The sequence below is a fragment of the Aulonocara sp. 'chitande type north' Nkhata Bay genome, linkage group LG22 (genome assembly GCF_057382095.1).
Source record: "Aulonocara sp. 'chitande type north' Nkhata Bay isolate Kocher_YH1m ecotype deep benthic linkage group LG22, A_spYH_male_GT1.1, whole genome shotgun sequence".
NCBI lineage: Eukaryota > Metazoa > Chordata > Actinopteri > Cichliformes > Cichlidae > Aulonocara > Aulonocara sp. 'chitande type north' Nkhata Bay.
In genome coordinates this window covers 7,935,174-7,950,172 of record NC_141364.1, presented here as the reverse complement: position 1 = coordinate 7,950,172, position 14,999 = coordinate 7,935,174, and the positions used below count along the sequence as shown (strand labels likewise).

At 41.2% G+C, this 14,999-nt stretch overlaps 1 protein-coding gene across 1 annotated transcript; it reads left to right on the top strand.

The window, feature by feature from the left end:
- Positions 1-10,640: 10,640 nt before the first annotated feature.
- Positions 10,641-13,685, top strand: LOC147303409 (uncharacterized). The gene is made up of 4 exons (XM_086280228.1): positions 10,641-10,889; positions 11,324-11,497; positions 11,992-12,071; positions 12,852-13,685. Exons 1-4 carry the CDS (start codon positions 10,822-10,824, stop codon positions 12,956-12,958), a joined length of 429 nt encoding a protein of 142 aa, XP_086136354.1. The 5' UTR covers positions 10,641-10,821; the 3' UTR covers positions 12,959-13,685.
- Positions 13,686-14,999: the final 1,314 nt, after the last annotated feature.

Below are 14,999 nucleotides of genomic sequence, written 5' to 3'. Positions count from 1 at the left end.
CGCAATAACCACACAAGTAACAAGGAGGGGGGAAAAAGCAAGAAATGAACAAAAAAAAGAAAAAAAGGAGTGGTTGAAGGGCTCCGAAATCAGAGGACTGGTTGGGGGCAGGCTGGAACCGCACTGCTGTCTAACGATAAGAGCCGCAGAAAGAAAGAGAGAGCGAGTCTGGGGCTAAAAGAAAGAGGAATAGAGGCAGGTTACAGCATTACAGCCACCAAGAGAAAGGCAAGGGCGGAGGTGGATGAGGAGGGGGCACGGGGAGGGGTGAGAGTGGGCCTCCCACACACTCCGGATTAGGAAACATATGCAGTGGAGTAGCGAGGGATTAAAGGGTGAATGAGAGCTGGAAGAAGGGAAAGAATGCTTTTTGGGGAGGAAAGGAGGGGTGAAGGGGAGGGATGGAAACACAAGTGCTCGGCCAGGCGTATTTCCACCCTGCTTTTATCCTACATCCCCTCGTCTACCACCCCCCCTCCGCCTCCTCCCACCTACTCACCTTCATCTTTGAACCTCTGGGATGACGAGATTGGTGTGCAAGAACTTGGAGAGAGACATGGAAGGAGGCAGCTTACTGGCACCATCCTTTGGGTGTAGTTATTCTCTGCAAATACCATGAGCACTTTAGATGTCATTAATTTATAAAAACTTTATTCCATTTATTAATCTCAAAAGATTAATAAAAAGGTCCAAACACTTGATCAAGAGATCTGCCGTTCTTTTTGCATTTAAGATTTCAAGTTTAGAAACACACTTGAAAAGCACATTTCCTCAAAATTATTTTGGTTTCCCAGTTTTGGGCATTTCGGCTGTAGAGAGATGTGGGCCCGCTCTTGATTATAATGGACCTAGATGACACTCACTTTGTGCTGTTCAAATCATCGAAAAACGCATTTGAAAATCTCAGAGTCCCCTAACCAGGTAACTCAAAGAAAAAAAAATCCACAAATCTTATTGCGAGAGGAGTTTCATGCTGGAATTATTACTTTTTCTACTGAACTACACCCACCCAGGCAGAGTGGAAATAGGTAACATTACAGCTGTGCTGAGGGGGGTGCAATACACGTTTAGATGCTGCCACAATGTCATGAACACAAGCCTCTCGCGGTGCGTATTCACACTTCCTCCAGTGCAGTGACACAGTGAGCAGGTGCACAAAAAACTGCCCAAAAGGGTGTTGGATTACTTTGAGTAACCAGGTCATCGTTTCAGGAAGGGGACACCTATCCTCAGTTTTTTTACGGTGTATTTTTTGGTACTTTGAGTACCACATGGAAGATGCCATGAAGCCCCACTACACTGAAGAGAAAGCATTCGACTCTGCAGCCAGCATCTTCAAAACAGCGCAGCTCGAACCTATACAGTGTAGATGGATAAGTAACACTACGTAACTATTAACTAAAATATGTATTATTGTGGGGTGAACTTTCCCTCCGCAGACTGTTTTCCTACCATATTAAATATTTGATTTTTGTAGAAAATAATCAACACAAAAACATGTTAAAAAATGTATGCACCAGACTCAAGGTAAATAAGGATAAATTATTTACATTACTCTTACTATAGTGACATATTCAATCTGTTTGTGCAGCATGTTAGAAGAAACATGATGTAAAATGGACACAGCGCACTTCTAAAAGAAAGATAAGTTTTAAATTTACTTTTAGAGATGACTAAAACGTAAATTCTAGGAATTTATTGACATCTCTGTAAATTTGACCATGTACTCGACTATGTGCAACTTGCTGCAAGTGCAGTATCTACAAGCCTGTGTGTGCTGTATTTGTGTGTGTGTGTGTTCATTTGGGGGGGGGGTCACATGAGTCAAGGTCAGGTGATAATTTGCCAGAAAGCTGCAGTGAGATGCGGGGATGGAGGGACGGAGGAGCAGAAGGACAGGAGGAGAAAGTAAAAGAAAAATGAAATGATGGTGAAGGAAGAGGAAAAGCTGCAGCTGCAACTATCCACCAATCTGTCATTGTTTTTCTTTAACCAGCTTCCCTCTACTTGTCCTTTGCTTTGTCTCTAATTTGTCATCCTTTCTCAGTTCATCTACTTCTTGTCTCTATATCACGCCTCTCGGCTCCGAATGAGAAAATCCAAGTTTAAGATGCGGACAGGATTTCGTACTCGGACACAAACTAACACGAAATAACATTTTTCTCATCTTCAAATCACAAATATCTTCAAATTTGTTAACCTCTCATCCACGGCCATCTGCGACAATCACACACAGACGCAGACACACTTAAATTTTTATGTTCACCATTTGGCAATAATTCACATGTTTCTCTCCTTATCGTCCACCCTCCCTTTCTACTCTCACACTTACACCCATACACACACAGACACACACACTCCTGATCCAGGGAGGTCAACCTTTGGTGGATGAGGTCAGGTGTCTGGGATGAAGTTGACCTTTGACCTGCAGGGTGCAATCGCCTGCTTCCATCCTAACCAGCTGGACAAAGAGCCAGCCATATAATTCTGTTATGTGTGTGTGTGTGTAGTGCTGTATGCTGTATCTATATTTTTTCTATGTGATTGGATTATTTGTCTGCGCTTTAATGCTTCCTCTCATGTTTCCGTGCATCCATACTGAAGAATTGGATTTACCTCCTGAGTTTCAAGCGACCGGGGTCTCACCGGTTGTTACCGTCGCTGAATAACAAAACAATATTGATCGGGTCGGGGTCGTCCATTGACGAAGCCCGACTGAAGCGTTTTCCACAAACACTCATCACTTCCTGTCTTCGTCCCTATTTGGGGTTAATATCTCATTAACGGCTATTATCTCCACGCCAGTCGCCAAGGAAACAGGCATCAGGACAGGAGCTGACATTTCCCCGCAGGATCACACAGGCAGCGACCAGATTATTGGAAATCAATCCGAGGGAGTTACTGTTTCCCTGACCTCCCATGCTTCAGTTGCAGTATTTATTGAGGAACACTGATCAAATGACGACTATTATGAGGTTCACACAGATGTCAATAAACACAATGATGAGAGTCAATATGCAATGACTGTGATGATGGCTGAGGTTCATAAATCAGACATTACCCAGAATACTGTGTGACATCAGGAGAAAGCAGCTTGTTATCTGGATTTTAGATTTAACTGTTTACTTCAAGCTGATTGCAAGAATTTCTCATACAGTATAAGAGACACAAATATTTATTGATGTTATCAGTCAATATGAAATTAATTAATTTTAAACCTTCCACAGAGATGACAGGGAAACCAGAGGGTGGAAGAAGAGGGGGCGTCTGCATGTGAGGGGCTTTTCTTTCTTATCAGTCACTGGGCAGTCCTGATCCTTATTTTCCACGGAGCAATGAGGAAATATTATTTAACAGCCTGCAGTCACAGCTCAGCGACACTTCACTGCCACCATATTTTCATACTTTCTCAGTTCCTTCACAAATATTTCACGTGTTTATCTGCATTTAACCATCAGTAGACCTACATTATGTACAATACAGTCACAATATGAAATTCCTCATAAGGACATTAGACAATTTGCTTTTTCTTTTTTTTTGGAGCATGCCTTCTTAATAATTTGACTTATTTGATAATTGTTGTGTTTAAACCTGCTACTGGCATGGTTCAGTATGGCTGGAACCACCATGTTTTTCACAAGTGAACATAAAAATACGATTTGGCTTTTAAAAAAGCTTTAAAAGGCCTCGTGAAGCCTTAACATCAGGCTATTAGCCACAATAAAACCGGGACTATTTCAAGTGCCGTGAGGCTAAAGGAAGGATTTAGCCTGCACCAATAAACCACCTAATTATGCCAAGTCTTCTCCTCACACCGAGTGTGTTTGGGCAGGTAGGTAACAGAGAGACTGACACTAATGTTTTGGTGTAAACTTTAAAATTTCGGGGAAATTTTCCAGTAAATTTACCTGATAAACAGGTGGCTGGAAAGCTAAGGGCTAATTTAAATATCAATGCGCAGAATACTCACCTGTGTGTCCGCGACGCTGTTCCTACAGGCGGAGGGATATCTTCTAAGCGTTGCAACTCCACGTCTCCCAGTTCGTTTGTATACTTCTTCATAATTTACTGTATTTTCTAAAGGAAAAACAGTCGCTTAAACCTCCACGTGACACTTGTCTATATTTTAAAACGAGCCGGCTCCTCTGGTGCTGGCAGCGGCTGATGAGCTGCAGTAACGGTGGAGTGGCTAGCTGACCTTTGACCCGGGGGTCAGAGCGGCTGCGGCTCTGGGGCCCGCAGTGACAGACGCTCCCTGCAAATTGATGAAAAAGGCAATAGCTTTTATAATAAAAATAAAGAACCGCCAGCACCACATAATCACATAATGGCTCCTGCGCCCTTATTGATGTTTTAAACAGGTTTCCTGTAAGTAAGAGTTTATCATGAGTCTATCAGGATGTCTTGGATTTCCAGATTTGTCTGCACAATTTATGCAAACAGCTGTTTTACGATTCAAGCGCGGTTACTTTTTTTTTCTTCCATAAATAAAATCTATAAACACCAAATAAATAATATTCTTTTTCTCCAGTTTGTCAATATAGCCCAATTAAGGCCTTCACTTATCAGGAACCAGACAACCGAATGTCGAGTTTAAATGTTTATTTCGATATTATTCTTTATAAAAAAAATAAAAATAATAGTAAATGTTCAGAATTTGGAGTGGGAATTATAAAGGTTGTGTTTGGTGCCAGGGGGATGTGTGGCCCTCCAGATATAAAATTGTTATTATTCATCAATTTAAATGAAAGTGTCGCAGTGTAGATGGAAAATCGATCGATGACAAATGGACATTAAAAAAGTCTGGGCGATTTCAAAGAGGATTAAAAACAACAATCAGATCAGTTACTATATATCTTTAACTTTGTTTGCAAAGCCATATCCAAATGCATAATATTTGAATACATTTCAATTAAGCAAAGAAAAAATGACGATCATAAAATGAGACACGCCTGTCTGGTTGTTTTGTAGAACGACGTTTGATTTATTTTTAAAATCATTTAGTCAAGATTTTAATTTCGTTTTCTTACACTTATCTGCTTTAAATAAAAAATTATTTATTCTAAAAATATTTCTCTAATTTAGACTTTTTGTTTTTCAGTGAGAAATATTTAACCTCGCTTCCGTTCTTCCGGTGAACCTGGCAGGCCATTTACATCCAATGCATAAAACAGACTTTAGCGAAATCTAAGGAAATAAGTGCAGACTAAATAAATATTGTGTGCAGCATTAATATCCTGGATTTATCGTCACAGATTATGGCCTTCTTCTCTTTTTCTGTTGAGTGAAGCTTATTTGCATATAAGCAAATACTTCGGAATTTTGCGCACAAGATTGAGCTTCTTCTTTTCGTTTCAACTCGACAAAGTAGCGCACAAATTGCCCCAAACAAACATAATAGCTATTTTAAATTTCCATTTTTAGGTAAATTTGAATAAAAATAGGCCTTTTTTAAAAAAAGAAAACGAAATGGTTGAACGTCATTTTTTGTTTAATATATCAAAAGACAGCAACACGTGCAATAATTACACTGAAAGTGCAGCTTCTGTTTTCCATCAGGTCACAATCACATTTGTCACATTTATTGTTAAAAAGAGACTCCAGCAGATATTCAATAATCAGCTGTCTCTATGTTGGAAACATCAAATTAAAAATGTGACTGTGTGATAACCCAGTTATGCCGTTTTTGTAGGTTATTATATTTACTTTTTATTAAAAATATACCTTAAGTGATCTGGGTGTGGGTAAAATACGAATAAGTTAAAGTGGGGCTTTAAAAAAGTTTTATATCACATTATATCTGAGGTAACTACTCATACAATCAAGTAGCAACTGATATAATAATTTGGATTTGGACTGAAATTAATTTTGAGGCATAGTTTAAAAATATGTTTTTTTGGGGAAAAGTTTTTTGGTGAAGTGTGTGTGCAGACGTGCAAACGTGCATGGCGATGAAATAATTACAGCCTGGGCAATATATTGATCGGCGTTTGTGGCTGTATTAGCGGGACCAGCGTTGCATGCAGCGCGCGTCCTCGTGCAAGGGTTTTAAATGCAGCAGATTTTTGGGAGTGTGCGTGTGTGTTTGGGTGGGTGGGTGGGTGGGTGGGGGGGACGGGACGTGTGTGTTTACAATGCGACTCGAGATCAGGGTGAAAATCCCACTGACCTCTGTGTGTGTGTGTGTGTGTGTGTGTGTGTGTGTGTGTGTGTGTGTGTGTGTGTGTGTGTGTGTGTGTGTGTGTGTGTGTGTGTCACACCCCTGACCGATAGGATTTCCATTAATTTATCTGCAGCCTCGGAGTTTTTAGAGGAAAGCCAAACGCGTGTCAGGGAGTCTGTCAGGATGAGCCAGAGGAGAGTGAGGAGGGAGAAAACGGGCTTTTGTTTGGTGTCAATTGCTGCCACGTGTGGGCACGTGTGCGTGGGTGTGTTTGAAAGAGATAGAGAAAGAAAAGTCTGGATCATAAAACACACTGATATGGGAGCTCATAGCCTATAGAAAACACACCATAAAGCGCTTCCTCTTTATTCTAGAGCCACCAAAGAAAGGGGACGTCAGTTTCCTCTTCTTGTGACCCTTCTCGTGTCTCTGGCCTGGTGGGGTGTTTGCTCTCAGAGCACCCTCCCCCTCTTTTTAATTGATTTACCGTAATTAACTCAGTGTGTTTATCGATTTCCCGAACACAGCCTCGAGATGGTCAACCTCATTATTTCCACGTTAACCCCGAATAATCCCGAATAAATACTCAGCGCATTCAATAACAATTAGACTCAGGCAGCACTAAATAATCCAGTTTCCTCTGGGTGACCCGTTTACCTTTCAGGCCGGGTGCTGAGACGAGGACAGAATACTTTACTCTGGAGCTGTAAGTTGGTAGAATCGAGAACCACCTTCAAAAAAATTCTTTCCTTTTGAAAGATCAACAGAGTGGAAAATGTTGGAAAAAGAAAAACCAGAAAATGCGTTCTGACATCACCTGAAGCCTCGAGGTGACCCGCACCTGCTTATACTGCAATGTCCTTCTCCTTTACCATTTGAGCAATTAACCAGATTTAATCCCGTTTCACAGCAGCTCAGCCAATTAAAAGGCATGCGGTGCACATCAGTCACTTTGACTCTGGGCAGTGTGTGAAATGTCTAGCTGTAACATCCCTCTGTCAGGTTCAGTGGCTTTGTAAGAGGGGAGGAGGAGGAGGTCAAACTAGCCTGCAGGCAGCAGTTCAACCGGCACTCAGCATCTACTTCTGCCTCCCTCCACCTCCTTAATGTTTCATCCTATAACCAGCAGATATATATTTTATGGATAATGTTGAAGGCTTCACCATCATGCCATCATTTTCTTTATACATTGGAAGTATTAAGTTCTACGTCTGGAAGCAAAGTGACTGAATATGAGCATGCGCTTTTTCATGCATGTTTGCAGGACTTGCTCTTTAAATATATTAAAATTAAAGCAACCTCAGAAATCAAGTGTTATATGTCCTACAGATTGTATTTATGTGTGTCTCATATATTAATTAAATATATTGAGTTAAAAATCAGCATTTACTGGGAAATGTTGCTTCAGGTGAATAAACATATAAACAGTGTATTTCATTTATAAGTTTGATTATAAGACTTCAGTTATTTTACATATTGTTTTGGCCAGTGGTGTCAGAAGAAAAAAGAAAAAAGTGGAGAATGAAACGGTCTAAATTGGAGGCACGTGGATAGTGAACAGTGAATACCAATTCTGTGTAAAACATTTTTAAGAACAGACAAAGCAGCATTAAACAGAAAACATAAGGTCTTGGGGGGGCAGAAAGAGAAAGGAGGCAAAAACTTGACAAAAACAGTACAAAACAGAGCAGGACAGAAGAGAAAAGAGTGTAAGTGAAGAGGAGATAATAGAGTAGAATAGAAGGGGCTGGGAAGGACAGGAAACAGAAAGAGAGTTGGGGAGGGAAGGAGGGAGGTGGGTGATGGTGTTGGTCACAGGGGGTTAAAAGAAGGAGGCGTCTAAAGCTTGTGAATTAAACGCTGTGAGGCCCAGTGTCCTCGGCACGTGCACCAGGCCTTGAGAATAAAAAGAGCTCTGGCCCATCTGGCTTTTCTGGGAGGCGAAGAAAGGGGAAAGAGGGAGAGGCCGAGAGACATAGAAAGAAAGCAGGTAAGAGAGAGAGAACGATAGAGATAGAGAAGGGGCTTCTGCGCTGCTCAATACACAGGATAGTGTGTTAATAGTTTTAAGTCACTAATGGCATAAATGTTAAACGCAATGAGATGTCAGGTGCTTTGAAGTTAAAGGGTTGATGTTGGTGTCAGAGGCGAGCAGGTGAGGAAAACAAGAGAGCAAATGGGCGTCGAGGAGAACAAAAATGTTCAGAAAGAAAAGAAAAAAACATATAAGAGTAAAAAAAATTGAGTAAAAGATTTCTATTTGTGGAAACCATTCAGGCATATTTTTTACTGTGGTGTCAAACTAAGTGTGTGTGTATTCAGAAACTGTCGATAAGACATACTCACCTTTAATCCATACGTGTCCTTCAGAGGGTTTTTCTATAACTTCACAGTCTCTCTCTCTGTCTCTCTCTCTCTCTGACACACACACACACACCAACCAACACACACATCCTGTACCTCTCCTTCACTCAGCATCTTAGCTGTTTCCATGGCGACTGGAGTTGAGACTGCAACCAGCAAAGGGTGGGGCGGGGGGCACGTGCGTTTTTATGTGTGCTCTTGAGTGTGTGTTTGTGTGTGTGTGTACAGCAGCAGCAGGTGATGAGGCTCAGCTCATGGCAGACAGTGCTTCAGCATCTGGGAAAGTGATTTCTCTCCCATCTAATAAAAGTTATATTAAGGTCATAGAGAAAGAAAAAGAAACACACATTGTAACCATCATTAAAGCAGAAAACAGACCTCACAGCTGGAAAAAAAAGAAATAAAGAAATGACCTGGACAGAAGGTAGAGGCAAAGTCAGCAAAGGTGAAACAAGCTACTTTCCCCCTCTCATCCTGCTTTTCCAACACTCAAGGCAAATCCTAAATTTTACTCATTTTAATTGAAACTATTTAAGATACAAAATAAACATGTCCTGTAAATGTTAAGTTGTGCACTGACTCAATGAAATTATGAAAGAAGTCATCCAAAGGCCCCTGACAAAGTTTTGTGATATGGGGCATTATAAATGAAACCGACTTGAGTAGAAGGATCATACATGGGCAAATGTTACAGTTCAGCCTGCGATGTCCTAAAAAGAAAACAACAAAACACCAAAAATCAACAACAGGCAGAATCAAGCTGAGGAATCTCAAGCCAGGTCACTACAGTGAGTCTGTGCTGCTGTTTAATGCACTGTTCACCACTGACCTATACAGCAAACTGCTGCATGCTGGGGTGTTTCCTAATTTAAGTGTTGACTTGTTATACTAATAATACTTTCACTGTAATCACGTTCATGATTCAGTGTGGCCCTATAAGTCACTGTGGCCCTCCCCCTTGTACACATTCTGTGAAGGGGACCCTGTGTAAATATGTCCCAATTTCTTTGTGGTGGAATTATTTTGAGAGAATGTTGTAATTCTTAGTGGGTCTTGTACTTTTCTTAAATAATTCCTGGGTGGTTTTAATGCGTTTGCAAGATCCAGCAGCTCAGTAGGAAGTGAAGTGAGAGGAGTAACGTGAGGCAGAGGGCCACAGCTGCAGAGCTACGTTACAGCCCTGACCCCTCTGCCATCAGGGTTCACCCAACGCTGAAAAGGCCTTTATCACTGCAGACGTTTAACCTAACAGCTAGAAAAATAGAACTGTTACTAATAATATTAACAGTGTCCTTTAGATTGTGCAACAAGAAATTCAGCCACCACTAATTTACTCTTAATAGCTCCACTTACGGTGTTATTTAAAATATCATTGTAAAATAGGCCCAAGTGCAACAAACACTTTCTGCCGGTGACCTTGGGGAACACAGCACGAGAGCAGCCAAGCAGTGTTTAAATTAAATCGTAATGATCTGTGAATACAGCGATAATTAACAAGGGTACAGTGATGGAAATAAGGACGCACAAACCAGTTCATATTCTCATGCAGTAGTAACCAGTGTCACAAGTTTATTTATGTCGCTTAAGACAAATGAACTAAAGAATATTTACACATTCATCCTGCTAACATCAAGGCTAGTGCTCGTTTTCATTAGACAGCAGCAATTAAAATCCAGCAAATTATATCTAAGGTGGATCAATGTACACTGAAAATGTGACTAAATAAAGAAACATTTTGCAGACTCGATGCTTGGAGGCTTGTCAGCATCTTTTGGGGCTGAGGGTTAAGTATCTGAGGGTTAAGGTACTTAACCCTCAGCCTAGACCTCAACGCAGTCAAAATATGTGATTTTTGGCTTTTGAAATTTCTTCTACCAAGTCCTGGAAGTCAGGAGTCACATAAAATAATTTTCATTATCAATATAAAATACATCAAAACTATTTTTCCCCAGCATGTATGTTTTTGGTTAAAATTCGGGAACTGTCTGTTGTAACACAAGAAATTTCCAAAACTGCAAGTCTGCATAAAGATTACTTAAGTCACATCAAATGTGAGACCATTTCTGCCTTCTGCCCCGAGGCCATCAAAGTTTCAAAACGTTCACTCTCTCCTCCCACTACCCTTTCAGTGGGAAGAAACTTCCCGTCATGAGCGCTTCGACACCAACAAGGAAGTATTGTTCGAGAAAACTTAACAAAACACGAAACTTCAACAAGTCTCAACAGAAACTTCACAGAAACAAACAAACAAAAAACTGCGTTAAAAGATCTAGAGTCGAAAATAATCGGACCACATGGAGGACGCGGAGATCTTACTCAGGGAGGAAGGAGCTCCAAGGTTCGCCCAGCTTTGCAACCTGAGGTCTGTAAACACGTTTATGCGGGTTGTCTGTCGGTTCGTTTGAAGAGATTTGTTTAGAGCTACTTGGTGAGCTTACCTCCAGATAAACTGTGGCTCCACATAATCACTGGCTTTTGACAAAAACGCAACATTTTCTTAAAAACTTTTGGAAATTGTTTCATGTGCAGTCCTTCAAAATTAAAAGCACCACGACCAATAATAATACGAATACTCAGAATCAGAATCAGAATACTTTATTAATCCCGAAGGAAATTATAGGTTACAGCAGGCAGCACGCTAATGGCGCATGCGCACTTACAAAGGAACGTATGACCAAACTTACACAAACAACACTAATACTACTACTACTATACTACTAATAATAATCAGATTGCGCTGATTGTGTTCAAAAATCAGTGGTGAAAGCTGATTGTTTTTTTTCCATCTACCTGTAGGCCGTTGTTTAGACGGCTGGAGGGCTTCGAGCGCCACCGTGTGCTCAGATGGCTGAACTGCTGCCCTCCTCCACCTGACTTCAGAGTTCCCAACGCCGCCAGATCGCCTGACGACTCATTCAACTGGTTCTTGCGGATCTTCTTCCTTCTCGTACTCAGCTTGAGTTTAATAAAGTAAATTGATTTTGTAACTATTCACTAGGGCAGGGAGACACGAGGGCCTCACAAAAAACCCCAAAACAACAACAACAGAAAAACAAACAAACAAACAAACATATATTTTCCAAAATTATTTGGAGGGTAGACTAAAATGAAAGGAAATTATGAAAGAAACAGATACACATCCTCCAGATCAGTGATCAGTCAGTCTGACATATTATAAATGAATCAACTAGTTATTTTGTGACATATTTGCAGAACTGAACAATAGTTGATCAAATTGATACACATTCTTTGGAACTACTCTCATCAGTTAAGTCACTGATCATTCAGTTTGCTTATTTTAATCTACAGTAAAGTATAATTTCACAGAATAAATCACTCACAGAGGGAAACTTAATTTGCAGGATGTAGTCAATCTTGAATTATGATGTGTTATACTTACCTGTACTTGCCTATATTTACCTACTAAGTGTATCTGATTTCTTTCTGCCTTCTGCCCTAAACAGGATATTATATGAATATTCCATGATACATAACCTGTTTTATCTGCTTTACTGGAGTGGAGTCACGGTGCCAGTGATGCTCGGTGAGTAATGGTTAAACCTGGATTCATATTCATTCCTTGCCTCGAAGTTTTCTTACATGCACACATGGCAAACATCAGCAGTGGCGCTGAAATGTGCTGGAAATCAGTCACACATGTAGTCGTCCAAGCTGCACGGGGACTGTTTGATAACCCTGCAGTGGTAGTGCAGGGTATGGGAGGAGAAGGGGCTGAGGGTCCGCAGTGCTGAGAGATTGGCTTTGCACGGACGCCTTGTGACTTTAAGATCCTATTTGGTCCACTGGCTTAAAATCTAAAAAAAGGAAATCTCACTACTAAGGTGCTTTTGACCAGATAAGTCAAGCTGGATCTGAATTTGTATTCTGAACCACAGCTTGGCAACATTGTCACTCGAGCATCCGTCGTTGTATTTAACTGACTTTAGGGCCGAGAAGTGGCACGCACACAGCTTGGACACAGTATCATAAAACCAGGTGTATGATCTTATCAAATGCAAGATTTCAAAAATGAATTCAGCCTTCTGTTCTTGTTGAAAATCTGAGACGACTAGTGTGACGTTTGTTGTTCTGTGCCACCATTCTGCATAATATGTTTATATAAAAATTATGAAGTGCAGCTTGAAAATTTCCTCAATAATTATGGAAAAATGTAGGAATTTATTTAGGAATGAATTCCAAAGTTTTTTGTTTTAATGCAGAGGTTTTGTATTTGATTTCATGGCTCTGTATGGACACAGTTTGGCTCAGTTTTACGTTTGCTGGCGTGCTGATGTCTGATTCTGTCTTTTTGTGTACACTGTAGTTGCTGTGGCTCCTTGCATCGTGAAAAATAAAATGAAGAAGACAGAATTCACGCCGCCGAGGAAGGAGGAAGTGAAAACAATCTCTGGTCTCATCCAGCAGGTGTAATTAAAGACTGAGTAACTCTAAACACGAGGCTCGCTAGGTCATGAAAACAGGACTAGAGCGGGTTAATATGTGACAGTGCTAAAAGCTGTCGCACTTCTTCTTTTAGGGAATGGCAGAAACATAAACTCAAAACTGATAACAGCTTGGAATGTGCACTTCCAGATTCACAGGGTAGGAACATGAGCTGTTAAAAAATAAAAAATCCACCCAAAATAATTGTCTAACCTTTTTTAATATAATGGATTTAAGGAGAATTGTTAAAGTGTTAAACTTGAATGAAATGAAGATGATGCATGCATAAGAAAAAAAAACTTTGAACAACACCAGATAAAAAGTGCAAAGATAACAATTAAATAACTCTCCAAACGTGGTGATTAAATTCCCTCTGCAGCAGCATTTTAACGTGAGCCAAAGGAGCCGTGAACGTACGAGGAGAAACGTGATGAAAATAAAAATCTCACGTCAGGCCTGTATTTCTGTTTTATTGAGAAATTTCGATTTTTAATGTAAAGCTGCTTATGTTGTTCTTAATGTACGCTGAGCCACATCAGCTGTATTAGTTTAAACAACATATGTGTGTTGGCTGATTTATGGGTGTGCTGTTACACTAAAAAAAAATGGTGTGTGTGGGGGTTATTTTAATCTAGATTCACACTCCTGCTGGACTGAGCCAATCTTTTTCATTTAAGTTGATTTTTCTAAAAAAAATAAAGTGCACCTGAACCGAGCCGATGTGCTACAGCTTCATATATTGTTGCGGCGACAAAACAAGCGCGCGCGGGCCGAGGAAGAAGACAGACACCGATGGAGGGGGAGAGAAAGAGACAGCGACCGCATACAACACCATTCATTATTAACACACCCAATATAGCTGGACTGGACACCTCCGTCTCCCCCTCCCTTCCTATTAACACAAACACACATACATACAACCGCAGAACGTGAGCCCTCCAGGACCCACACCCTGACCCTGCGACCTAGGCGCCATGGCAACCCTCTGACCCATCCCTCTGTTGCTGTGGTAACAACCTTGGAGCATGTCTGACCATTGCCTCCCCTCCACCCCAAACCATCCAACACACACACATATATACTCGCACACACGCTCTCCCTATAGCCCTACAGCCGCCCCCTCCTCCTGCTCCACGCCGAGCCGAGGCAAACCGATCGATATTCTATCACACAGAACAGTGGAGCGAGAGAGAGGAGGCCACGGGCCAGCCAGATTACTGGGAGGAGGGAGAGGGACGGGGGGAGGATGGAGGGGTTAGTGGTTGACAAAAAGAGAGCCCTGTGTGTATGTGTGTGTGTGTCAGAGTCAGAGGAAACGAAAAAGGGTTTTAGGGAAGGTAGGAGATGTGTGTATTGGGGACGTGTGCAAAAAGGGATTTTAGCGTGTGGGTGTAATCGGGTAGGAGATTGAGAGATGGTGTGTGCGTGTGTGGTTTGGAAGAAAGAGGTAGAGAGAGAGAGTGTGTGTGTGTGCGCGTGTGTTGGGTTGAGAGAATAAGTGGGTAGAAGATTGAGAGAGGGTGTGTGTGTATGCCAGAGGAAAGGCGTTTCAGTGTGGCTGTTATGGGGGATAAGAAAGGGATGTGTGTGTGTGTGTGTGTGTCGTAATGAGTGGAGCTGCACTGCTATAAGGCATCTCCTCTCTTATATTCTAACAGATGTTTGTTAGTGTATTCCTGGTTGTGTGTGTGTCTGTATGAATAGAATACTTTCATTCAAGTGTCACACACCTGAGGGTGCTCAGCCCTCATGGGTTTCTAAGACTTTACTCACATAAAGAGGCAGGAGGAGATAAAGAGAAAGCAAACACAACGCACAATATCCATACCCATGTTTTAAATTTTACTACATGGCACTTTTATATTTGAGTATTTTACAAAATCTGAGCTGAAGTCAAATGCCGTGTGTGGAAAGAATTAATCGCCGTGCATCTGTTATCGGTTTAATATGAATATTTGAAAATGGGTGGTGCAGCGTTTGGCATTGTTGTCACACAGCAAGACGGTTTGGCTCCAAAACCTCCTGGTCA